The 25,044-nt window shown below is 48.4% G+C and overlaps 1 protein-coding gene across 1 annotated transcript in view; it reads right to left on the reverse strand.

Annotated features, from left to right (window-relative positions):
• LOC139050134 (uncharacterized) overlaps positions 1 to 25,044 on the reverse strand; it is a 30,274-nt gene continuing 5,230 nt past the window's right edge. Inside the window, exons 2-9 of the mRNA XM_070526348.1 lie at positions 24,812 to 24,882; positions 19,368 to 19,494; positions 16,307 to 16,383; positions 13,843 to 13,969; positions 8,866 to 8,939; positions 6,180 to 6,333; positions 1,179 to 1,353; positions 1 to 237 (exon numbers count right to left, since the gene is read on the reverse strand). Of these exons, the coding sequence (XP_070382449.1) occupies positions 1 to 237; positions 1,179 to 1,353; positions 6,180 to 6,333; positions 8,866 to 8,939; positions 13,843 to 13,969; positions 16,307 to 16,383; positions 19,368 to 19,494; positions 24,812 to 24,882 (1,042 nt within the window). The remainder of the gene's footprint in view (positions 238 to 1,178; positions 1,354 to 6,179; positions 6,334 to 8,865; positions 8,940 to 13,842; positions 13,970 to 16,306; positions 16,384 to 19,367; positions 19,495 to 24,811; positions 24,883 to 25,044) is intronic.

Consider the following 25,044-nt stretch of genomic DNA (forward strand, 5'->3'; position numbering starts at 1 on the left):
TCAGCGCAGAGGACGCTCCCGTTCCAGGGGCCGCTCGAGAGTCCGTTCCGTATCCAAAGGCAACTCCGCCTCCAGCGCACGTTCCGGCTCCCGCCGTGGGTCCAGAGGACGGGCCTGTTCTCGGGGACGCTCCGGTTCTCGGCCTCGCTCCAGCTCCAGGCCGGGGCGCGACACGTTGAGGCGGACCAGGTCCCGCTCCCGCACGCCCACCGCCCTTAGAAGCAAGCTCACGCTCTCCTGGGCCGACAAGGTTCGAGGGGGACGTGAGGGTCCAAGAGGTGACGACCCGCCTCGCGATTCGCACCACGCACACGAGCTCGAGGAGTTGCGACGAGTTAACGAGGAGTTGAGGGAAGAAAACGCGCAGGTTAGACAAGAAATGTGCAGGCTAGCTGCGGAGATGGCGGAGATTAGGAAACTCGCGCTTTCACCCTCCTCGCCGCAACCCCCTTTGGCCCCGGTCGCCATGGATACATCCGAGACATCCCACGCGGCGCGCGCGCCCAAGCGTCGAGTGGTAGAGAACAGAGAGGAAGACGAGACTATAAAATTGCTCTCAGAACTCACGAATGCTTTCGCCAGCATGCAGGCTAGCTTAGCAAAGGTCCAGGAAGCTATATCGCACCCAAAAATGGGATTAGGTGCACTCAGTGAACGGATAAGCAAATTAGAGGAGGTCGATGCCAGGAGAGAACCCAGCCCCGCTCCTTCGCAAGTCGCAGCACGACGTCATGTACTAGCACCACCGACGGAGGGCGCGATTCTCAGGGCCGTTCAAGCCTCCTCTCAGCCTAGCCATGGATAGTGCGGACGAGAACTTTAGTATTTGGCAATGGAACTGCGGAGGGTTTCCCAACAAGAAGCCGCTTCTGCAGCAATATTTAAGAACTCTCACGGTTAAGCCCCAAATCATCGCTATTCAGGAAGTTGCAACTAGTACTCCTATCAAACTCGCAGGTTATCTGGTAGTATCCTCACATTCAGGAGGTAGGGGAGTTGCTACCCTTGTCAGCAAAAAGTACAATTGCCTCTCTCGCGACCTCGGCCCAGTGTGTGATGGCATCGAGTACGTCATGACTGAAATCCTCATGAACCCACCCAGAAAGGGCCTCAGAAGAAACAGCCTTTATATCCTCAACGTATACTGCAGCCCCAGCTACCGCAGGGCGAGGGCGAACTCTCTCCTCAAGAGGGCCGTCAGCCTGGCCGGTGGGCACCCCCTTGTCATCGTCGGGGATTTCAACGCTCCATATAGGGTGTGGGGGTACACCCATGACACGCCCAAGGGACGCGAACTGTGGCAGACTGCGATGGAACTGGACTTGACCCTTATCACCGATAAGGACTTCCCCACTAGGAGAGGCAACTCCGCATGCCGGGACACTACCCCAGACCTCTCTTTTGTCAAGAACGTAGGTCAAGTGGGTCAACACGGCTCTAGACCTCGGAAGTGACCACTACGTCATCGAAGTCTCCCTCCCGATAGCCCGCTATAAGACGAGGAAATTCAAGCTGATTGACTGGGACGTTTTCCGCAAGATCAGAGCCGAGCGCGCACCGATGGCGGAGATAGATTTTGAAGGTTGGTGCAAAGGGATAAGGGATGACGCCGCGGCGGCAACCAAGGAGGTCGTCACTGAGCTCGACGTTGACAAGATGGATAGCAGATTGGCGCACCTGCTGGAAGCCAAGCAAGCCCTCCTCAGGAGATGGAAGGGGCAGAAGCATAACAGGCGGCTCCGCAAGAAGGTTTCAGAAGTTAACAGGGAGATCGAACATCACTGCAAGAACCTGTGTAAGCAACAATGGGATGAGCTGTGCGAATCCGTCGAGGGTCAGCTCAGATCAGGCAAGAGCTGGGGTCTGCTCAAACACCTTCTCGATGAGGGCAGCACCAGATCCAGCCAGAGACGATCCCTCGCGCGAGCCATCCACCTCACTACGGACTCTACCCCGGACGTGTCGATTGTCGACAGGCTCATAGACAAGTACCTGCCGGTCGCGGATAGCTCTGCCCCTACCCAGTTCCCGGACTACGCAGGGTGTGCGGTGCCGGAGTTGGACCAGGACTTTACCGCGGCCGAGATCCGAGATGTCCTCTTCTCACTCAACGTCAAATCTGCCCCTGGTCCAGATGGCGTCACTAACAGGATGCTGAGGAATCTCGATGATGAGTCGATCGACTTCCTCACTGAAAAAATTAATGAAGTCTGGCGCAGTGGACAGCTCCCCACACAGTGGAAGGCGGCCTGCACGGTACTCATCCCCAAACCCGGTAAAGCACCAGGAATAGAGAATCTAAGACCACTTTCCCTGACGTCCTGCGCTGGTAAGGTTGCAGAGCATGCCCTGCTCAACCGGCTCAAGGTGCACATCGAGGCCAATCACATGTACACCCACAATATGATTGGTTTCAGAGCCGGCCTCTCGACACAGGACGCCATGAAGCTGATAAAGCATCAGATCATCGACCGGAGCACGGGAGATACCAGAGCCATCCTTGGACTTGACCTGCAGAAGGCATTCGATAATATTTCACACGAGTTCATTCTCCAGTCTATTGCCGGCCTCGGGCTCGGGAAGAGGGTCTACGACTTCGTCCGATCCTTCCTCAGCCAGAGAACTGCCAAGCTCAAGATCGAAGGATACCTTTCGCAAGAGATCACCCTCGATTCACGCGGCACGCCTCAGGGCTCAGTCATCTCGCCAACATTATTTAACATCGCAATGATCGGGCTTTCTAAGGAGCTCGCGAAGATTCAAGGAATCAACCATACTATCTACGCAGATGACATCACCATCTGGTGCGTCGGCGGGAGCGACGGTCAAGTTGAAGCCGCCATGCAGAGCGCCATCGATGCCACCGAGCGCTTCCTCCGCCCCACTGGGCTCAGATGTTCTCCATCAAAATCTGAGCTACTTCTCTACAAGAAAAGACCCAGAGGTGGCGGCCATCGTGATTGGAAACCGGCGTCCGAAAGCGAAATATGACTTTTCACTGGTGACGGGTCTCCGGTGCCTAGAGTGGACTCACTCCGAATATTGGGGATGTATATCGAGTCCAACGGTTCCAATGGAACCGCACTCAGAAAGATCACCGCCAAGACGGAGAGTGCTCTCGGCCTCATTCGGAGGATCGCCAACAGGCACCGGGGAATCAAGGAAGAAAATCTCATCCGCATTATACATGCTTTTGTTCTCTGCCACCTTTCATGCTCGGCGGCCATGCATAATTGGCATGTGGCTGAGAAAAACAAGCTCAATTCACTCATCAGAAAGGTTTTTAAGCTTGCCCTCGGCTTGCCTGCAAGCACCCAAACCGAAAACCTGTTGAAGCTCGGAGTCCACAACACGCTCGAAGAGATTATCGAGGCCCAAGAGCACTCACAGCTGCTCAGGCTATCCGGCACCCCGACGGGCCGCAAGATACTCGATGAGATGGGCCTCAATCCTGTCGACCAGTGCCCTGACGCCATGCGGATTCCCAGCGACATCCGGTTTCAACTGCACATCGCGCCCCTGCCCCGCAATATGCACCCCGCAAACAACGTCGGCAGACGTCGGGCCAGGGGTAGAGCTCTACTCGAGCATGTCCGGAATACCCACATTGAGGCAAGCTTCGTGAATGCCGCGGCATATGTCCAACAAGAGGCATTCGCCGTCTCCATCGTAGACTCCAATTCAAGGCTCACTTGCTGCGCTACGGTATGCACTTCAAGGCCCGTGGTAGCCGAACAGGTTGCAATCGCGCTGGCTGTGCTCGATGGTCGCAGAGAGGCAATATATAGTGATTCCAAGGCAGCCATTAAGGCCTACCAAACCGGTATGGTCTCCCCCCAGGCCCTCCGCATTCTCCAAAGCGCCAAAAGTATCTCTCCGCATTCTCTATTTTGGTTCCCCGCTCACTTGGGGTCGATTGAGGGTTCTCCCTCTAACCCTAACGAGGGCGCACACGAGACTGCGCGAGGACTCACTGATCGCGCCGCCTCAGCAGTCCCTCAGCCCCGCGGGGAACCCTTGCTTACGTTTAATGAGATCACCACGCACTACTATCTCTCAAGACGGGTCTTCCCCCTCCCGCACCCCGCCTTATGTAGGGCGCGGGCGGTTACCCTTCGACTTTTACAAGCCCGTGCGTACCCTAACCTCGCGGTTTTTCATGCCATATACCCCGAAAGATATCCAAGTGCGGACTGCCCTGCCTGTGGACTAAGGGCAACATTGGACCATGTGTTGTGGGAGTGTGAAGCCATTGGCTCCTCCTTCAGCGAGGATAGGAGGGCTGCGCTCTTGGGCAGCCCCGAACTCAGCGACCAAACCCTGGCCGTCCAGAGTGCCCGCGATCGGGCCGTCAAGCTCGGCTTGGCGGTCCCTACGTGGGACTAGCCGGGTGGCGCGGGGTCTCCCCTGCGTCTTCTCTGGACCAAAATAAAGTTACTTCACTCACTCAAGCTAATTAGGGCCCAGGAACAGACCTCTCAAACCTTGGGAGTCCAGAGGGCTCGCGAGAGGGCCATCAGGTTTCATGTGCTGGTCCCTGAGTGGGCCTAGACAGGTGACGTTGAGTTTGCTTACGTCTATAGCGAACCAAACAAAGTTGTTTCACTCACTGACTCACTTTCTCACTGCACTTGCGGGTATGAGCCATTGCAACGAGCCGCTTAACGCTTTCGCCTTAATAATTGGAAATGATACAAAGGCGAACTATTCGCGTGATTTATAACAAGTATAGGTGGACTGACTTTCTGCCGGACATCATATATCTTAATTCAAGCCCTACGTATAGAATACGAAGAAAAACTTCCGGGTTCAAATTTTCCTGCATGGTTTGTAAGAAGGCATTTAAAATTCGACTCGAATTCGAACTAAACCCCGTTCCTGCCAGTGGCATCAAGCTGCGGATGCACAAATACTATATCCCCCAATCTCATCCAACAGAAGTACGCCAAATACATCAGTATTTTCAAGCACAATTGATGAATTATGCTGCCGAAGAAGCTTCTCTTTTTTGCTTCTTTCCGTCTGATTCTGTAAATATGCATTACAACGTTCATTGTAATCTTTGTTGATGCAATATAAATAACCTGTGTTTCTCTCACTTTTATTTCCGTGGCCAACAACATTTTTCTCGATAAGTTAACGAACGCTGTAAGCGTTGAGTTAAGGCATTGCTGATACGTACGACATATTTTCTTCCGTTTATCGAAGAAAAAAACTAATGGGCTGTGGACCAGAAGTGCGCACCGATTGTATGTCTTCTCCCTAGCCTGTTGGTCTCATTAAATTGGTTGCTATTGTTGCGGTAATATGTTATTTACTTGTATACTTGTGGTTATTCTTGTTGCGGTTGTTCACAAGACTCATGCAATGCTATGGTTTGGTTCGAGTCATGGTATTAGCTTGTACGTCGTTTCTAATCATTCCCGCTTGGCCGGAATCGAGACCGGATTATTTAATAAAGAAATTAGAACTATCAAACAGTAAAATTTTCTTTGCTTGAACCCATTAAATTCGAGGAAATGTATCCATCATAATTTGTCTATAGGTCTGCAAGTGGGAAAAGTATGAAAATGCTAACTTTAGAAACAGTGGCAGCATAGAATTCACAAAGTTACCTACTCGAAAATATGTTGCAATTCCATTAGCTGCATCTCTTGGAGAATCCCAACTTTGTTCATATCTATTTGCAGTTTGCTTGAAATTGTAACAATGTGTAGCGATGATCTACTCATAACGTAGCAAATTTCAGAGTGCTGTGTAAATGATAAAATTTGTTGTGCACTTTAGATGCGTTATATGGTGCAGTCGATAGAATTGTTGCACATTTTTCATTGCTGAGTTATAAAGAAGTAATTTTGTTTGAGTGTCTCAATGTTTTCTGAAGTATATGACAAATAGTAAATGTAATTCTTTGAGTTATGATATTAAATTTTATAATGCCACAAGCTTCCATACGCCTACGCTGTGTTGTCAAGCACATTCATTCCTCCCTTTCAACGTACTTAGGCTGTGGATCTTGAGTTAAAGCCTCTTGTTTGTGCCGACACCAAACTGTCTGAATAGCAGCTGATCTTTGGCAATTAGTTCATCGGGAGTTCAATCCCGTGCACAAGTGCGTCAGTGCAGGCGAATTCTTAGAATAATTGAGGAATAAAATAATTCTTACAAAAATCGCTCACCTAGCGTCATTTCCCGAAGTGCCCAATGCTTCCTCTGTGCCAGTGTGGCTCGTACTGGCCACTGGGTAATCACCGCCACCGCTGCTGTTGCAGACCGGTAGTGTGAAGCCGGCTCCGGTTTCTGTATGGTCTGGATACCCTGAAACTAGAGGGGCTGATTGAGAAAAGAAAAGAACAAGAAGCAACAAGTTTTTTTAGATCCTTGAAGCTACCCTGGCGCTTGTATTGGCTGCTCATTCTCACAATTTTGCTCAATAAATGCGAAAGCTTTTCGGAAGATCATTTGCTGTGGCTAAGGCAGTGCTAAATTAAACTGCATGTTTTACCTTCGAAATTGCTAGGGTGAAATCCAGCTTAAGACAATTGAGTAAACCGCGAATGGCGATGAGAACTTCTTGAACGACAAAATTGTCAGCCGCCTGGCCTTGTAAAATTCGTACATATCGGGCACGATAAAAGAAATGTAGTTTCATCTACTGCAAAGCTCTCATTCCGAGAAACCCGAAAAGGTTGCGTTTGTGCATTCGTGCTGTTGTCTCAGTTTCGGATGCGTATAGTCATGTCAAGTAGGAATCCAGGGTCGTGTACAGATTTGTAAAACGTTTTTTGTTTTGTACAAACAAAAAGCATCGTGACAACACAACGCACCGTGGGAATCAACGTGATGCGAGGCGTTTTGTAGGTACCTGGCTATAGAGCATTTGTTGGGGTTCCGCGAAGCTTTACGAAACGGAGCAGCGTGTTCGATCAAATCGAGCAGTTCAGTAAGTGACGATAGCAGCGTGATTACCACGTCGAAGATTATCGTATGACGACAACTTCAAGACCACCGCAGCCGTCTGACACGAATTTATACCTTCCAGTGATTGGGTTGAGCAAAGGTGCTGAACAGGTATCATCGAGAGAGACGGAGAGGGCGACGTAATCTGCGCTGCGCATTAGCCCTATACAATGGTATCAAGTGCTCTTTTTTATGTATTTTCATACCGTTAATGTTAAAATGATAATACCAATTGTATCAGAAAACTTAAGCCTTCAAATCTGTTCAACCTTGCCCGATCATTAAGTCGGTACAAGGTGGCACAGGTCTTGCAAAGCGTACAAAGTTGCACGTAATGCACACACCGTACGTTTAACAGATCTGGGTGCCTCTAGAACGATAGAAGCACGCCTGCGATCACGGTCTGACTTCTTTTACATCGTAATCAAATGTCGAACTCAGCTACTTGCTCGATGGAAGATTTGCGAGTCGGTAATCGGTGACGTACCAATTGTCCTTTTATTGAACCATCCCCGGACAAGCTCCTACCTACCATGATGCATTGATATAAGATGTGCGATATCACACTTATGGAGAAGTTTTAGTTTCGTTGGAAATCCACAGCTCAATGTTACCACGGCGCCAAACAGACGAACAAAATAAACATGCCTGGAATGACAAGTTCTCCCGGCGTTAAATGAAACGTGAACGACAGGGCGTGTGGTGTAATCTTAACTAAGTGCCTAGTGTGGCAGTTCAGTCAGCACGATTGAAAGGGGCAGACATACTGTTTGATAGCAGTGCGGGAGGACACTTCCTATACTAATACATTGTCGTTTATCTTCTGGTTCTCATATCTGATAGCTAGAAATGAAAAATAAAATGAGAGAAAGCAACAGCTATAAAACTGAAGTATAAACCATGTATGAGCACCCAGTGGGGTGATAGCGCAATATCGGCCTCAGATGAAACGCTGACAGCGGTTCGCGTGCTAAAGTCTGAGCCGCCATGATTACAGCGGCGTCGTCTTTTCTGGCTTCCAAATAAAAGATAACCGGAAGAGGAAACGATGCATCGCAGTATAGGGGGAGCATCATCGCTCAGTGCGGTCAAACTGGATGTGCGTGCCTGTCAATTGTGATGACTGCATAGCATGTACTTTACTTTCACTTTGGCATTCATCCGTTCGCGTTTCATTTGACGTCCACAGTACGTATCCTGTCGTACCTCGTCTTCGTCCACGTCTCCTGTTCTTCGTTCAATTCAATGATTACGATTGTTTTGCAGGATCGCATTTTTGGGCAGTCTACGGTAAGAACTAGAAGCGCAGCCCAGTTTAATTCATTATGCAGTTATCCGTTTCAATAAACAGCCCCAAGAAGAAGAAATACTAGTAATGCAAAGCTTTAAGAGCCTTACCACTGATTTCTCTCTTCATGGGCATGACATCTTGTACAGTAAACGAAGAGTACCTGCTTCGCAATTGGGACAAATACATCTCACATGGCCAGGAGGTGTCTTCTGGTGCATGTCGCATTCTGCTTATCTTTGGTAACCCTTTACATTACAAATTCCGATATTGCTTTCATACGTCTGGTAAATATACATCACGAATTGCTGGAGGATAATCTCCGGACAATTCTAGCGATTAGAAGATGTTAGTACACGTGCGAGTAGCTTTATTAACGCAGCGAATAACCCGTGAGATATTGTAACATGTGAACGCAAGTCCATGCGATTATAGTCCAATTTTTTGGCTTAAAAAACATGTAGAATCTTAGCTCAGATTGACCGGCGCAGAACAATCTAGCTCCGAGCTAGCGGTAAAGCAGTTTGAATGGGTCATGTGCCCTAGCAGACGTTACATTCGTCAATCACCTTCAAGGCGAGACGTGGTATAGCAGCGGCCAAAAACCTCAGACCTACCGTAGACAGTGGATGTGCCTTCAGCCTGTTGGTAATGTGTGCTCCCTGGGTGAACTCTGGTGTTCTCGAGAATTCTAGAACACAAGGCATGAACATGAACCTTAATACTGATGCGGGTGACAGTGGTCGAACTTAGATTGCAGCTGAAGCCAACGTTTCGGCAAGGGCACGCAACTCATGAGGTACACAGATATATGTAGACACGCCAATGTAGACATGCAAACGTCGGGTAAACATATATTGGTATGAGATAATATACCACCAGCTACAAGATCAAAATAAAAAAATATATTTTACTACAACGAAGAGAGAAGCTATTACAGGTATAGCAAGATATTAGATCATTAAATAAAGTAATACTCGTGGTAATATAGGCAGTAGAATGTCCAATAATAACTCGCTTATTAACCAAACACTTATCGTGTCATGTGCCTTAACACACTCATACTGCATAACCTAATCACTACCAACCCTAGTAGTCACAACAATGGCTTTACGAGGAAAACCGGTAAAGGAAACTACGGGTGCTTCTCCCAAAGCGAAGGTTCCATCACGCCGCTCCCTTTTACACTTGATTTCCGAAGCACAGATCAGGTCACCTACAACGCTTGGTGAGGGGGAGGCCAGTGCGTACCGAGGTGTTCTCTGCTCGCCGTCTTGTGGTCATACCCCCCCTCCCCCCCTCAAAGAAGTTCGCGTGACTTCCAAGGGTCTGCCAGGGCCACATATGTGTCATCATACTTAGGACAAAATGGTGTTGGCGACGATGCGAGCAGGCCTCGAGAGTCGCTATCGTTGAGTTTCCGACAATGATACCTAGATGGGAAATCTGGCGCTGCCGTCTATGCGAGTTCGCTAACAAGTGTTGTGCCGCCTTAGAAATGGCGCTCTGTGGGTGTCCGAGGCATCGTCTCGAACGTGGCATGGCCTAAAACATGGTCATGGCTTCATAGATGAAGATTTCCTCAAATGAAGTATTTGTAAAATGTTTTCATTTCCCGTCATTTGGCCTTTCAATAAACTTTACCCATCTACAGTACATAAGCATACGCTGACAAACTATTGCAATGCTAGCGCAAATCTTGTGCTGTTCTCCAACTTCACCAGCCCGCTAGCCCTCTATGCATTTCATATAATTGCACATCCCAGTAATAGTCACCCTAATTCAATAACATCCTCTTTGTGTAATTATGAAGATACTGGTCTGTGCGTACGGTAGTGCTCTTTACGTGCTGGTTCAGTAAACAAACGAACCCTCATTAAAGACGAAATGATGCTTGTCAGGCCAGCATTCGAGGTCTCCTGGCTCTGCGAGAACGATGCTTATCCACAGTCACCAAATCCTGCATTCCCTTGCATCCAACTAAATGGCGCAACACCAGTTTCCTTCTAATACCGTCAGAACCTCTGCGGCTCCTGTATTTGCACGCAACAAAGCGAACGCTCTTTCTTAAACGCCTACTGTGATTCATGTTCGAGGCAAAACAGTTAACTTACAGAAGTTGCGAGTACGGGAAGAGTCGCTTACCCAGGCTCTTTAAAGGTTAGCCATATGCCGTAGATGCGGGCGCAAAGGTATACACTATCATTTATATCGGCCGGAGGTTCATCTTGAGGCGTCATGGCATGCAGCAAGCTTTTCAGAGTGTAACAAAGGTCGTTGACGTCTCGCCAGAAACTGTCGAGACCCTTCGTAACCTGTTCCGCCTATCGTCTCAAACTCGTGTAAACAACATTGACGTTAGCCATTTAGAGATTGATCATGGCAGACACATGCACACCCATCTAACGATCTTGGAAACAGCGTGGCGTAACTTGTCAATGCATTACAACCGAACTGCCACAGCCTGTTTAGCCGCTTTACGGCAAGCTTCCTTTTTTTTCTCAGACGCCAGCCTTGACGAGCTACGAAAGCTTCACCGCGTGAAAAAGATAACGCAGAAAATTGCTGCCGCCGCCTAACGAACTGAGAATACACGATGCGGTGATGGGTAATGGTGAAAATAAACATTCAATTGCTTCTATGCTTGTTATAAAATATTGTAACGTTATAGTGACCCTGAAGACCGACTAAGTATAGGAACTGGGAGCTACAAATTTAGCTCTTTATTGGGCGACATTCACCCATCAAAACATACAGCTCTCAAGCACAATGGCAGCAGTCAGCAAAGTCGGCGATTGTCGAAACTGGATCTGCAGGGCAAGTGCATAGGCTTTTATGTAGTGTGGTCCAGCTAACTTGAGCCAGAGTTCAAAAACATGCCGATACACTCGAAAGCGTCGCAACCAAATGCATGTTGCTGACTGTTGAATTGCATAATTGTTAATTGCATAATTCGACAAGATTATTTGATAAAATTATCAGGCAACGAAGTTAGGCTAGAACTTCCAATTATAAACTTGGAGAACACTTCGCAAAACGCACAATTGAAGAGTATCTAACTTTCTATTAGGAATTAGTATTTTTACACTTACTGCATATGCCAGCAAAACACAAAAAGAAATGCCACGTGACATTCCCGCACGCCATCGTGATTGCAGCGCTCCTAAACTCTCCCTTACCATCGAACATAGCATCTTGCAGGGCATGTTGACGCTTAAATGGCGATAGGGAAGTTACGCAGGCGTTGGCTGTGCGACTCACGTCAACGAAGTGCTTCCTTCGTTGCGTTTCATGATTGCGATGATCCTGATCATGATCCGGCTAAATGCTATGTTCCTTCGTACGCGGAGCGTTTTGCCACAAGGTATGTCTTTTTATTTCGCGGATATCTGCTGCATGGAGAAAGACATTAAAGCCTAATAGATAGGAAGTTGGAAAGTGCAACCGCACGTTTTGCAAAGCGATCTACAACTTTCATATCGGAATTTTTTAGCCTGACTTAGCTGCTTCCGCAGTTGGTAATAACAAAGATGATGCGACTTACTCCATAGAAGAGTCAGCGCTGCATTAGGTCGCGTCGTCTTAGAGTGCATCGGCATGTTTTTAAACTCGGAATAAAACTAGCGGGGACACCCTTCTTTACAAGTCGTCGAAGGTTCCAGCGTAATGACTAGTGCCCACGCTTCTTCCAAAAAGTACTACGAAGTTCGCCTCACGCATGTAATTCGATTAGACAGACAGGTTGCAGTGAAACTGAACTGATGCAAACGAAGATAACGTTCGAATAAGTTCCAAATAGGGCCGGCCCTTGTTGCGCTGAACGACAACACTGTGCTGTTAGCGGCGCAGTACAGTCTCCGGAAAAAGATAAATGATGTTACGCCTCAACATCACCAGGAGTGCTAATTGTACCTTTTCCACGTGTGAAACCACCGCACCTCCTATCCGGACGTCACCGTGGCGCGTACAACCACTAAAAGCTCTCAGCCCATAATTACCTACAAACGTGAAAAAAGGCTGAAAGGTAGGGAACCACGACAACGAATTGATAGGCTCAGTTATTTAGGAGATCAAAAGTACCCCACTTCCCCCGGCACTTATCCAGCCGTCAAGACAGCGTGTAAACCGGCTTTTGCATAATTCCACGAAAGACCCTCACCCTCCAGAGAGAAGAACAAAGTCATGGCGGGGTGTTGAGGAGGGGGGGGGGGTGTAGGGCGAGGACGAACGAATAGGTGCCGCCGGTTCATTTCTTTCCACAGATCCCGTACCAGTTTCCTGGGTGGAGAATTTACTGCGGGTTATGGCGAGCATTGGCTTGGTATCGCCATGGACTCGACCATGATGATTTGCTGCTGGACAGTTTTCACATTCCCTAGTCGACTCGCCTAGGGAAGACGACGGTATTAAAAGCAGAGAAATTTCGAGAGTGTGGACAGAGGGTCCTGATGTGATCGGAGGCGTTTAACTTCCGCCTGCTCTGGCGAAATGCAGCCAAACACATTGACGTAACTTTTACCATTTATTTCTTGCTCTCTCACCGGATAGAAAGAAAGAAAGCGCTAATTGGGGATCAAAGTGGGGTCGTTTGGGCCGGACAAGATGCTGCCACTTGGTTACACAAGCACTTCAACTTGCCGTCTTATCGGTTTACGACGCGCATGCGCACACTGCCTAACGTATCATGTGTCACAGTTACGTATCGAGCAAAGTCCGAACTCCCTCTAAAAGACAGGCTGAAGTTCGGAACGCCAAATACCTGTGGTTTGGCAACTGCTTAACATAGTGCTACCTAATACATTTCTCCTTGTGGCCTTTGGCACGTTTTACTGGAGGTAAAAATATTTAAAATATTGCGACCTGCAATAGTGGGCACAGAGAAAAAGGAGTGACACGAATGACAAGAAGAAACAAGTGCGGGCGCCACCCCTGCGCGCTCGAAAGCCTGGTCCCACCGCCGCTGTTTTTCAGGAGCTACTTGTCCTCATTAGACGTCGCCAGTCCTCTTTCAAAACATGTGACTATATAAAAACCAAATTCTGGGTTTTTACGCACCAAAACCATAGGTCTGATTATAAGGCACGCCATAGTGGTCGACTTCAAATTAACTTCGAGCACTCTGCTTACTACCACCGTACTCATGCTGCATTGCCTCGGTAAACTCGGACATAACCCTGTTTCATTTTATGAGCCTTCGCTCCGATGAGCATCTTTTCTTCTCAATCTTTATATAATCCACAGTGGGCACAGAGTAAGCAGGTTACAAACTGGCAAGTGTGCCGCACATTGCAGCGTGTTAACAGGATGAACTATCGGGCTAGCGTGTATAGTTTCGTGGTTGCGGCATGGGGTGTACAGAGTGTCGTGTGGTGTTCACTCCTTACTCGGTCCGTGTATGGTCGCGCTCTTGCAACCATGAAGTATGTTAAGGCAGGCTGCGTAGGCGGAACGCCCAAAACTGCTGATTCAGTGCCTGTTTCAGCCATCACAGTTAGCCCTCGCAAGGAGAAAGTAGAAGCATATTGTTACATGGGTAGCCATTCCTGTCATCTCTGAGTTGCTTTTAATGGAACATTTTTTAAATGTGAACTTACGTGGCGCCGTCTTCGAAATTGCCTGATGCTTTCTCCATGTCCGCGCGGCTTGTGCTGGGCCTTGCGTTATCGATGCGGCTGATGGACCCCCGGTGCTGGTAGCTTGTGCTGCCATTGTCAGTGAGACCTGCATGGCATAAAAGTATAGCAAACGTGTTCAGTCGCCATAGTGCAGGGGCAAATAATGCGAATTGATATTTCATGCTTACGGTCCAAGCCAGGAAGCTTTTAGTGGTAGGGAAACATTACTGATGTCCTTCTGCACGCGGAGCTTTTTGTTCCTGTGGCCATGTCCTGACTGCATGCAAGAACTTCGTGGCGATGCGGAAGCCGAGCACGATCCAGGTTTTGCATTATTAGATTCTTCTGAAGATTATCACGTTTTATGTCAAACCGCGCGCAGAACACGACAGTGGTCGAAGTGAAAAACGACATGTCGGTTTCTTGTGGGTGGAACCGCTTACCCAATATATTTGCCGTATTATCCAGTAATAAGCGCACTAGGTGCCTCACGAAGCTCTTGCTTATTGTTCATCTAATACAAGTAGCACACATACCCAAACGCAGGCGACTGCAAAGGAAAATTGAGAGGACGCATGTCTACCGAGGGATTTAAAATTTTCGTATTACGTATTCCCCTAATTATTCGACCTTCTATGACAGATAAATGTGTCATCCAATGAAGTATTCGTCTTTAAAAAATTGCTTATCCGAAGCCCGTGTGGTGAGTCCGGTAGCAGAAGTTCCTAAGCACCGGCTATAAGCACTGAATGTTTAGCAGATCATTACGATCGTTAAAACGACTGTGTTCGCGAATGATCCTGTGTAGGCCATGAGCAGACTGTGGAACAAATATCAAAAATATTGCACAATGCACGTATGTACGAGTCCTATTGCAGGCACCGAATCAGCTTGGAAAGAAATACGAAAGTGTTAATTCATGGGGCATTGTCACTGAACTATGCAACGGAAAGCGTCAAAGTGCGTTAAAGGTCTGGACTAAATGGATAGCGCTGCAAGGTTTGTAGCTGGGCGCACATCTTCCTATAACTGCGCAGAAATCGCGGGAACTTGAAAAAAGGAAAATGCGAGAAAGTTAAGAAAAAGCAGACATTACGGCAGAACCCGCCTCAGCATGACCATCGACGCTACTGAAATTAGCACTAAAACTTCAGGAGCATGCCTTATTGTAGAATACATCTTTATTTAGAATATTTAAAGTGGGGAGTTGGCTAAGAATGTTTACGGCATTCTTACACCCACATGCTTGAGTCTCTGTGCCTTCGTACGTCATAGCAAAGATTAAACGCGGATTCCCAACCACCGGAACTTTAGATCAGAGTTTCATCACCTTCGCCTTAGGAGGAACTACAGTGTGATAGCATAAGCATAATTTAAGGAACATTCAGTTTGGAAGGCCCGTATTTCAGCATGGCATAATCTTCTTTCCAACAAAGCATTCGTTTTTGAAGTAGTGGCCTCCCTCATTGGAAATCGTTTGGTACTGTGATTGGTACTCTGTCAACAAAAATAATGTTGCTGCAGAAGCTTATAGTTTAGTTATTTTGTAAAGATTTATGGCTAAGAGCGCAAACAGCTACCCATTATTTTTGTCTCCTTGCGTTATAGCTTCATTATTTTTTTAAGGTTGTTTATGCTGCTTCTGTGACTTTGCTTGATTGGTATAATAAAATCAAGAGCTTCAATGTAAACTGTTTTGGGCTGCCCCGAATTGCAGGTTTTAACTTTTGCATTCAGCTGCAGTGGGATATATCGGCTGCTAATAACATGCTATGTGCCAAAAACGGGACAACACCGTTACGTCCTTACCGTAAAGACACCCTAAACGTCGCCATAATTGCACATCTTACTCTGAATTCAGATCAAAACATTTTCTTTGTCTACTAAGTTTGATTGGTTCAAGGGAAAAATTATGGTACTATAAGTGAGCGATTCTCACACTGTTCCGAAAACGTAACAACACCATGAAGACTCTCTGGCATAGAGATCTGACATGCCTCATTATGTGCGGGATCATCACGACGTTAGCACGACGAACCCACTCAGATTCTGCTTGGCAAATAAAATTGTTGAGCAATGGTCAAGCGATGATTAATTTACGGGGGAATTGGTCACTGCATGCAATGAACTGTCTCGGCTTCTGTACTTATCATCTAGGAGCGTCCTTTACCAGCCCACCGATGCAAGAACATATTCATTCAAAAGCTTCTACTGCATAGGTAATGTATGAATTTGCATATATTCAGATAAGCACAAATTTCTCACTAGGGATAGTTACAAGCTGGCTCATGCGGAAACCATATTCACGGCGCTGTTTAGTAAAGTGAATCTTTATGCGCAATAAATGTACCGCTGCCATGGCAACCGTAGGGGCCATCTCCTACGTTTGTTGTGAAGTGTCCTCGGAAGTTCCACCGGTGGCAAATGGCCATCGCCTACGTACCGTCGACGTTGTAAGCCCCGTCGGTTATCGGCGGGGGCTGCGTGTTCCCCTGGTACTTCCAGGCGTCATAAGGAATGCTGTAATTAATAAAGTGTAGGTCAGACTATTACTAGCTGTGACAAAAATTGTTGAATTTATGTTTTAGTAAAACAAATTTCAGAAGAAGCCAAGTCACGTTTTGTAAACACGCTACTTGTAGTGGTTCGTTCTCATCAAAGACTGTCTATGCTGGCGGGTATAGGACGAATGGCACACTCGTGGCATCATACGGTGCAGAGCACTCATACACTATTGTCGAAACGGCACCGTAACTTGCACGAACACTGTCAGTTTAACTGTTAAACTACTTACAACGGGTCCTATTTAGTTTGCTGTATAAAATGCTTGCTCCACTTGCCACAGGGACAGAATGCTAGCAATAATTTCGGATTTGATCCCAAGTCTGTTTCCTGGAGACACAGAACAACCGGGGAACATACAGCAAGAATATCTTTTATGTCACCATAGTTTAATATTCCTCGACAGTTCCAGTGAATTAGGAACGCCATATCTAATATCTTTGACGGTTGTATTTCAAAACCTGTGCTACCGGTTTTGTGGGGCCCGTTATTCGAGTTTTTCCTCCCTTTTTGAAATCAAGGGAGCTGCGCCGCCGCAGCTGCGGAGGCGGGCTACTGCTTATATCCATCGCCTCCAGCGAGGTGATGGGTTTCCGTGGGGAACCCGCGGGGGTACGGATTTGTGGCTTCTCCCGACGGGTGGAAGCTCTGCGGCCTACCGGCTCAGGGGCCAGCGAGCCTTTTTTGTGTGATAGTATGGCAGCCTTGGCTGCACCTGTCATAGTTGTGGATTGCCCTGCCTGGGCAGTGGCCTGAAGTTGGAGTGGTGTGTCGCCACTCCTACTAACTTTGATTGTGCCAGAGGCCGCCGTCAGGTGCACCTCCGGGATGTCAATGGTGCCCACACCGGAGTGCCGTTCGGGTGGGGCACGGGGCAGGCACACATCAACAATAGCGCACTGTGTGTCTACTGTCACCAGACGCCGCTCGGCCCCCCGGCGCGACGCGTCAACGTATGACCTGGATGTCTCTTGAGGGAACTTTTTCCTTGCCTCAGGGTAAGATAAGTTTTCTCGTACTTTGAGATTTATTATTTGTTTTTCTTTTTTGAATACTTCACAGGTTCGTGAGTACGCTGCATGTGGACCATTGCAATTTGCACACTTTGTTTCACTTGCTTGGTAGTTGTCATTATTGTGTTCGGTTTCGGCGCATTTGGCACAGGTGTCCTTGCCTCAACATGTTTTGCTGCCATGTCCATACCTTTGGCATTTGAAACATCTAGGGTTAGGGATGTATGGGCGCACTGGGCACCTGACGAATGCAACCCGCACAGGGCAAGCAAGTGCTGCCGAATGTTAGTACGATGTGAGGTGTTTTTTCTTCGCCGTTGCGCCTTATATTTATGCGGCGAAGGGACGTTACTCCTTGGTCTCGCAAATGCTCGAGGAGCTCATTTTCGCTCTCTGTTATTAGCAGCCGCTGAGAAATTACTCCCTGAACGCTGTCTAGGCTTCTGTGAGGTGTTACAGTAATTTTAAGGTCAGCAAGCTTCTTTTGTGCGAGTACCGCATCACTCTGCTTTTTGGATTTGACTTCTACAAGCAGGTCTCCTGAGGACAGTTTTTTTGCTTCTTATTCTTCGCCTATGTTAGCTACTAGCCGTTTTTGTAGTACAAACACTGATAGAGGGGCCACTAGAGCGTTTTGCTCAACAGCGTGAACTACCAGGAACTGTGGAAAATTTTCAGGGCATTTCTGAGTTGTAACTTTGATTCCTTCGGTGCGGTACCGTTTTCGGTTCCGATCGCTTCCTTAGAGGGGGAAATTGAGAATCCATGCGGCATATATGGATTAAGGGTTCCTATTGTGTCACCTGTGTTTCACCCTTATGGACACAAGAAGGTCCCGGAGCCCTCCACCTGGTAAACCGACGGGGAGCCCATCGGCCGGGGCTTGACCATGGCCCCGACCGCCACCGTTCGTGGTTTCTACCCTTCACCTTACAACCTGTCGCCACGGTGTGGATTACAGCTTCGGTATGGGAGCTAAGGGTCCGTGGTGGCGCCAAGCACCATCACCTTGAGTCTAAAGGTGCCCTTGCGGTGGTTCACCGCTAGTCGTCTTCATGATTTTATGCTCAGGCTCTAGGGAGCTTAATACATTTTACTAGAAGAAATTTGAAATCATTCTGGCTGTATTTTCTGTCTTGTAACGGTGCATTACATGAAATATGGGAACGCTTTCTTTTTTGCTGCCAAACAACAGGAAAACATCATGGGTCAGCACTTTCTTGTAAGGGCGAGAGGAAAGCAAATTGGTCTGCCATAGATGTATGCCTGTAATCAGCAGAGATATGAGTTAGGCACCACGGAACCCAACAAGGGATCGCGAAAGGACCATGATCTGTGTGCGCCAGTCCTACAGCTCTGCTACAACCCAGTATGCGTAACCAAGGGAGGTTACGACACACCAGGTTATTAACGCTTGATGGCTGAAAAGCTGGAAGAGAGAAGCGATTAGAAAGCAGGAATAATGTAAAATGTGATTGACAGAAAGGGGTTGCAGAGGTGAAACACTAAGAAGTAATCACTAATTTCGCTCAGATGGGTCGGTCCGGGGGTGCCGTCTGTCCGAAAAGAAGGCCACGAGGCGTGTTGCCTCCACAGCAGCGTCAATCAGGTCCAAGCACCCGTCGTTGTCTCAAATCTCAGGCTCCGCTTTTCCCTGGACGCAGTGAAGCCGCGCACGGCTTACCGAGGGAGGGTCTGACCTTCATGTGCTCGGTTTCACCGTGTCGCTACACACCGAAGCATGCTGACGCATACGCCCTTGAGGGGTAGCGTGCTATGAGCAATATCTGAGATATTGCATCTTTCCGACATCAGCGCTCCCCTCCTCAAAACATGTTGGTGAGTGAAGTCATAATTGCCGCAAGGGCAGCGTTTCGGGCCGTGTTTGAGTTGCTTTGTGTTAAGGACAATTTCAAAATGTGGGCTCACCGCGCGGTGTCTTCAGGGGTAAACGATAGTTTCTCCATGCCAGCATGGCTTGTGGTAGGCCTGGCGAGTTGGGCGCTGGTGCTTGACACAATGGGCGGCTGACTGGTGCTTCCGCTGTCAGTGGCATCTGTATGGCCCGGAAAACCAGCCGAGATGTTTACTCACCGCTCTGCACAGGTTATTCGCAGAGTATGAAAATTTCGCGCTTAGAAATGGTGGCATGCAAAGCGTTTTAGTCGAGCTGTCTTGGTAGGGAAACTTGGCGACAGTGTTGCGGTTCGCGGTGCATTTTTTTCCCGCAATACCTGTATTCAATGCAAGCAAGAACTTTATAGTCAAGAAAGAGACAATCACCGTCAAATCCATGAAATGTTGAATTTTTCTAGAAATAAGTACGCTCTGTATAATACGGGAGAATACAACACGACTGTGTTCTGAGCGAAAGAGCGCAAATATCCATTCTTTAATAAAAAGTGCGTTCCCGCTCCGGTCGCCATTTCCGTTAAAAAGCGCGTTTCAGAAGTTGCTAAGGGGGCAATGCATGACATGAGAAGTTCAATGAGCAGCATTTCGCACATATCAAACTTTTCTTAACCAAGAAAGGACGCGTTCTCGCTATTGTACACCCCTCATTTTTGTGCTCACGAAACGAAGCACCACGTCTGAGGCATCTGTAAGTACGGTTGAACAGAGATGTCGTTTCTCTCAGTCCCTCCTGCACCAAATTTTATGGCGCCTATCGAATGCGAAAAACTAATTATCATATCTTATGACTGACGCCAGATTCCTGTCATTTGTTCTGGCAGTGAGCATATTTATGAAAAATATTGGATGCGAGAAGTTTACGGCTCTGTAATAGAGCAATCGAAACGGTATCAGAATTCTAGAAACTACATTTACTAGTACATCTAAGTATGCAACCTACTGGTATATCGGATACGCCAGTATGTAGCGGTTAAAAGTTTTGAAGAAAACTCGTAAATATTTTTGTACTTTCTGTGCGTTGTAAATTCGTAATTAGAAGTTGACCACTTTAGATATTTTAACGCAAGGAGTTTTAGCACAACTGCGATATTTGTTTGCGGAGTAGACTTGCTCAATTGTTAACGTTCTGTTTGAAGTCGTTTAGAGCACCGCTCCTAAGCCCAGACCATACGTACGCTTTCAAACGCGCGCAAGCTCGCGACTACGCGCCTTGCACCTGTCGCATGTCGCGAGGAATCATGGTTTCCATCCACAAAGACAGCGTGCGTTCATTGGACTCACTCATAGACCCCTTGCTGTGTAGCCAGGAGCACCGACGCGAGGCAGCCCAAACGTGTGATAGGAGGTGGTGGTGGAGGTGGTACAAACTTTATTTAGTGAAGGCCAAAAAATGAAAAGAAAATTAAGATGCCACCATTCCGTGGGTGGCCTTGAGGCCCCCACAGAACGGTCCTGGCCACCAGATCATGCCAGGCGGCGACTTCCGCTGCCCAGATCGTTAGCCGTAGTCGGACATCCGGCTCCGAGCTGGCCAAAGCAGCCTCTCACAGCGGCGGACTAGATACATGCCAAGAGGCAGGGGGAGAGTGTTTCGGGCATGAATAGAGAATATGAGCATAGTCTGCTCGTGGGTGCCCGCAGAGCGTGAATTCGGGTGAGAAGGCACCGGGGTGAATAAGGGCAACTCGGGCAGGAGAGAGGAAAATGTGGGCCTTTAAACGGCGTCACGTGCTCTATTGGAGCTTAGACAGCGATTTGGGAGGGGGAAGAAGGGATAGGCGAGGGCTGCGGTAATGAAGGGTGGTGTCATGGACGGTGAGGAGGGATTCATGCGTGTCCATCCCGGAGTAGAGGGGGCCAGATCGGTCTGTCATCTCGCGAGCGATGGAATCTGCCGCCTCGTTGCCAGGGTGCCCTGCGTGAGCCGAAACCCAGAGGAGTTCGATAAGACGAGAAGGGGGAGGGGAGTGCTCAAGGATGCTGAGCGCAGAGGGGGAGATGCGACCCTTCGCAAAGTTGTGTACTGCAGCTTTGGAGTCACTGAATGTGAAACGGGCCGGGGTAGTGGCAATGGCGAGCGGAATAACTGTTTCCTCTGCTGCAGGCGACGTGGGGGCATGTATAGTGGCAACGGTCATGGGAGAAAGTGTATGGGAAGTGGTGGCAAGGGCGTAGGCGGCGGGGTAATTATATGGCGCCGCAGCGACATACACAGCGTTAGATTGCCGTACTGGCGCCAGAGGGTGGAGGCGTGGGCAGAGCGGTGGGCGGCGTGATGCTCAAGGTGCATGTTCCTGGGAACAGTGTTGACAGTGAGCATGGCAGATACAGAGGAGGGTAAGGGGTGCTTTACACAGGGAGGGGACACGGGGGTCAAACGGAGGGAAGAGAGAAGGGCTCCACCAGAGGGGGTGCGAGAAAGGCGGTCGAGTTGTGCCGTGCGATGGGCCTCCACAAGCTCTGGAAGAGTATTGTGGACGCCCATCGCCAGGAGACGAGAGGTGGAGAGCGCAAGGGCCGACTTGTAGGCTTGGTGGATGAGACAGTTCACCTTGTCTTCCTCATTGCGAGAGAGAAAGAGATAGGGGAGGGAGTAAACAAAGCGGGTGAGAACGAAGGCCTGGACAAGACGACGGAGGTCGTGCTCAAGCATGCCGTGGTGCCAGTTAGCGACACATCAAATAAGTAGGACGTTCTGGTGGACGGTGGTAGTTAGGCGGGAAAAAACGGCAGTGTGTTTGCCGTTGGATTGGAGGAGACCCAAAATTCGGAGACAGGAAACAGAAGGGACGGAGTGCGTGTCAATAATGATGCTAAGGGTGGGGGATGAGGTGGGTGCCGTGCCTCGTGCCGGGAGGAGCAGAAGCTCCGACTGTGACGGGGAACAGGCCAACCCGACTGCGCGAGCATGACTGGCAACCACGTCCGCGCTCTCCTGGAGGACGGCCTCCATCTCTCTGGCATTTCCGGTGGTCACCCAGAGGGTGACATCATCGGTGTAGAAAGCATGGGACAGGTTAGGAATGGTAGCGAGAGCGCGTGCCATGGGGAAAAGAGTGATCTTGACGAGAAGTGTGATGGGAGAGGAGCTGTTCAGGTGGTGCCGCGTTTCGACGCGTCGGAGCCATGCCGCATCGTATGCTGATGCGTGGGAGCGTGAACGCAAGCTTGCGAACGTCCGCAAGCGTACGTCTGGTCGGGGAATTAGGCGGCCGTTCTTGCGGCGAGCTTCGGTGTCGGCTACGGTGCCGTAACGAAGCGAATGAGCACTGCGAAAGATGTAAGCCCACGCGTAGCAAATTTCTTGGTGTAGCGCAGCGGGGGCTGAAAGACGCGAGGAGGAAAGCGAAGAGTTTGGTGCAGCAGGACCGTGAGACGCAAAGCGAAGGAGGGTATGGCAAAAGCGCGAGAAGAAAAGCGTAATGCAATAACGATGGCTGCGAGATGGCGCCATAGTAGCGCGGGTCGTCCAGGCGGTCTGTTGGCGGCGGTTGCTGTGAATCGTGCCGACGCTGCACGCTTTCAGAACCTCCAGATTGGCGAGGCAGTCGCGCCGCCCTTGGCTCCATTTGCAAAGTGCCGCACAAGACACATTGTCCCTACATCCAATATATCGTGAAATTAAAACCCGCATTAAGCTCCGCTCAAATTTTGCATTAGAGAGTATTGTAATAGCCGATTAGTGTTTTTACACTTGCCAACTTGCGGGCATTTTCAGATAACGTCTAGGCCCTAATAGCGATATCGCTGCCTACATTCACGGGAATTTAACTGTCTCAAATGCAACGAACTTCTCTCATGTCATTCTAAGATTGGTTCTTGTAAGCATATCTCCATTTTACATGCATTTGAACAGGAAAATGTGAAATGACCCCAAGCTGAACCTTCCTCTGCGTATGGAAAATGTTTTGAAAACGGACTAATGGAGGCAATAATGGCGTCACCAACCCGCACGTTGACATGCTCATTATTATCGTACGCCGACATCCAATACCTTCTAGAGGTCAAGTATATGTGTGGACAATTCCATCTAAGCTTTGCCTGTCGCCCATTCATTCCTAGCATTAGACGTAGGGTTGTTGGCAATGGACACGCTAACAGTACAGATTTCCAAACTGTGAATATAAATTCGAGGTTGAATACCACAGAAAATGAGGTCTTGATGTGATATATGCAAGCTCCAATCAGTAGATAGATAGCTGGACTATCTCGTTTATACAGTTACCGACTAGTGTAGGCACCGAAAAAAAAAACGCGTGTGATCCCCTACATCTCTACATGCCTTCTACACCTACCACACCTCCTAAAGTAGATCTCCGAATGCCCATATGTATGAGTGTATGTACGAGTGCATGAGTGTACATATATATGTATGGGCGCCACCAGATCAGATCGGAAACGCGTGAAAACTTCCAAAGCCTCAAGCCAGTGCCAACAGTGCCTCAATAGTGCAACAGCAACAAAGACGCCATAATACGTTGAATAAAAGGACGGCATACTTTGTTGAACACCACTAAAGTGTGGCCGATTTCCCGTAAATCAGCGAGAGAACTGTAATAAATGGCCCGTCGGCAGGTTTGGCTATTTAAACACACAAGAGCAGCTCATTGTCTCCTATGTATCGAATGGCTTAGTGCCAGTAAACAGTTTCAATTTTCAACAGGTCACCCCGCGCGCACGCTTTTGCAGGATGGTCAAGGTTGCACAAAGATAGAATGCCGGAACACTCAAGGAGATGTGTCGTGCGGCAAAAAAATATAGGGAATGCAATGGTGGAGAGGCTCGTCACATTAACGAGGCGTACTCCCTCAACTCCTGCGTGGGAGAGTGCGAAGAAACGCCGCTTGCGGACGCAAGTCCTTGTCAAGGAAAATGAGGAGAGTGCCTGTAGACGGTCACACTCCTTCCCGGCACAGTAGCCGGACAGTATCATGTTGTCTATCCTCTCTGATAATGAATAGATTGGGAATTTTTTCTTACTAAAACGCCACCTTGATGGCAGCTGACGATTTCCAGTGTACAAAGAAAATTTGCAATGGCGCCTGGTAGGGGGCGCTTTAATGATAGGCTGCTCGAGACACCAGAAAACGTGAATAAAACATGTGTGCTTGGCTTTCTATGCACTGAGAGACTCGCGACTATGAGACAATTCCAAGGCCATGTCCAAGAAAAATCGCCAGAAGACTATTGCATATACGAAATGATTGGCTCGAAAAAAAATTCATTCGAAAACTTCAGACACGTACATTATGTGTAGTGTTCTCTATTAGCACTCAAGCCATCTGCATGCATTTCATTCTAAGGCGCCAAAAGCAGAAACCGACGCAATGACGCTGGTGAAGGGGCCTTATTTGCAACAAGTGCGCCACTTTCGTGATCGATGTGAATGCTCTCTCCTCTGTGGTTTGTTAAGCGTCATCGCAAGAGGTACTAATGGCCGAAGGCTAGGCCGTACATACCATCGACGTCAGTGGCATCGGTCTGGAGGTTGAAAGCGTTCCATAGGTCTTCGAAGGAGTCGTCACAAATCCTGGAATTAGACGTATGTATTGGTCTCCGACTCTTCTCTTCGAGGTAAGACAGAATATACCTAAAGAATGTAATGCCTGGAGTGAAACGTTTCATTACATCTGCAATGCTTCATCTCATCTAAACGCTCACTCGCCTACTGGCATAGGGCGAACGTCCCACT

The sequence above is a fragment of the Dermacentor albipictus genome, chromosome 9 (assembly GCF_038994185.2).
Source record: "Dermacentor albipictus isolate Rhodes 1998 colony chromosome 9, USDA_Dalb.pri_finalv2, whole genome shotgun sequence".
NCBI lineage: Eukaryota > Metazoa > Arthropoda > Arachnida > Ixodida > Ixodidae > Dermacentor > Dermacentor albipictus.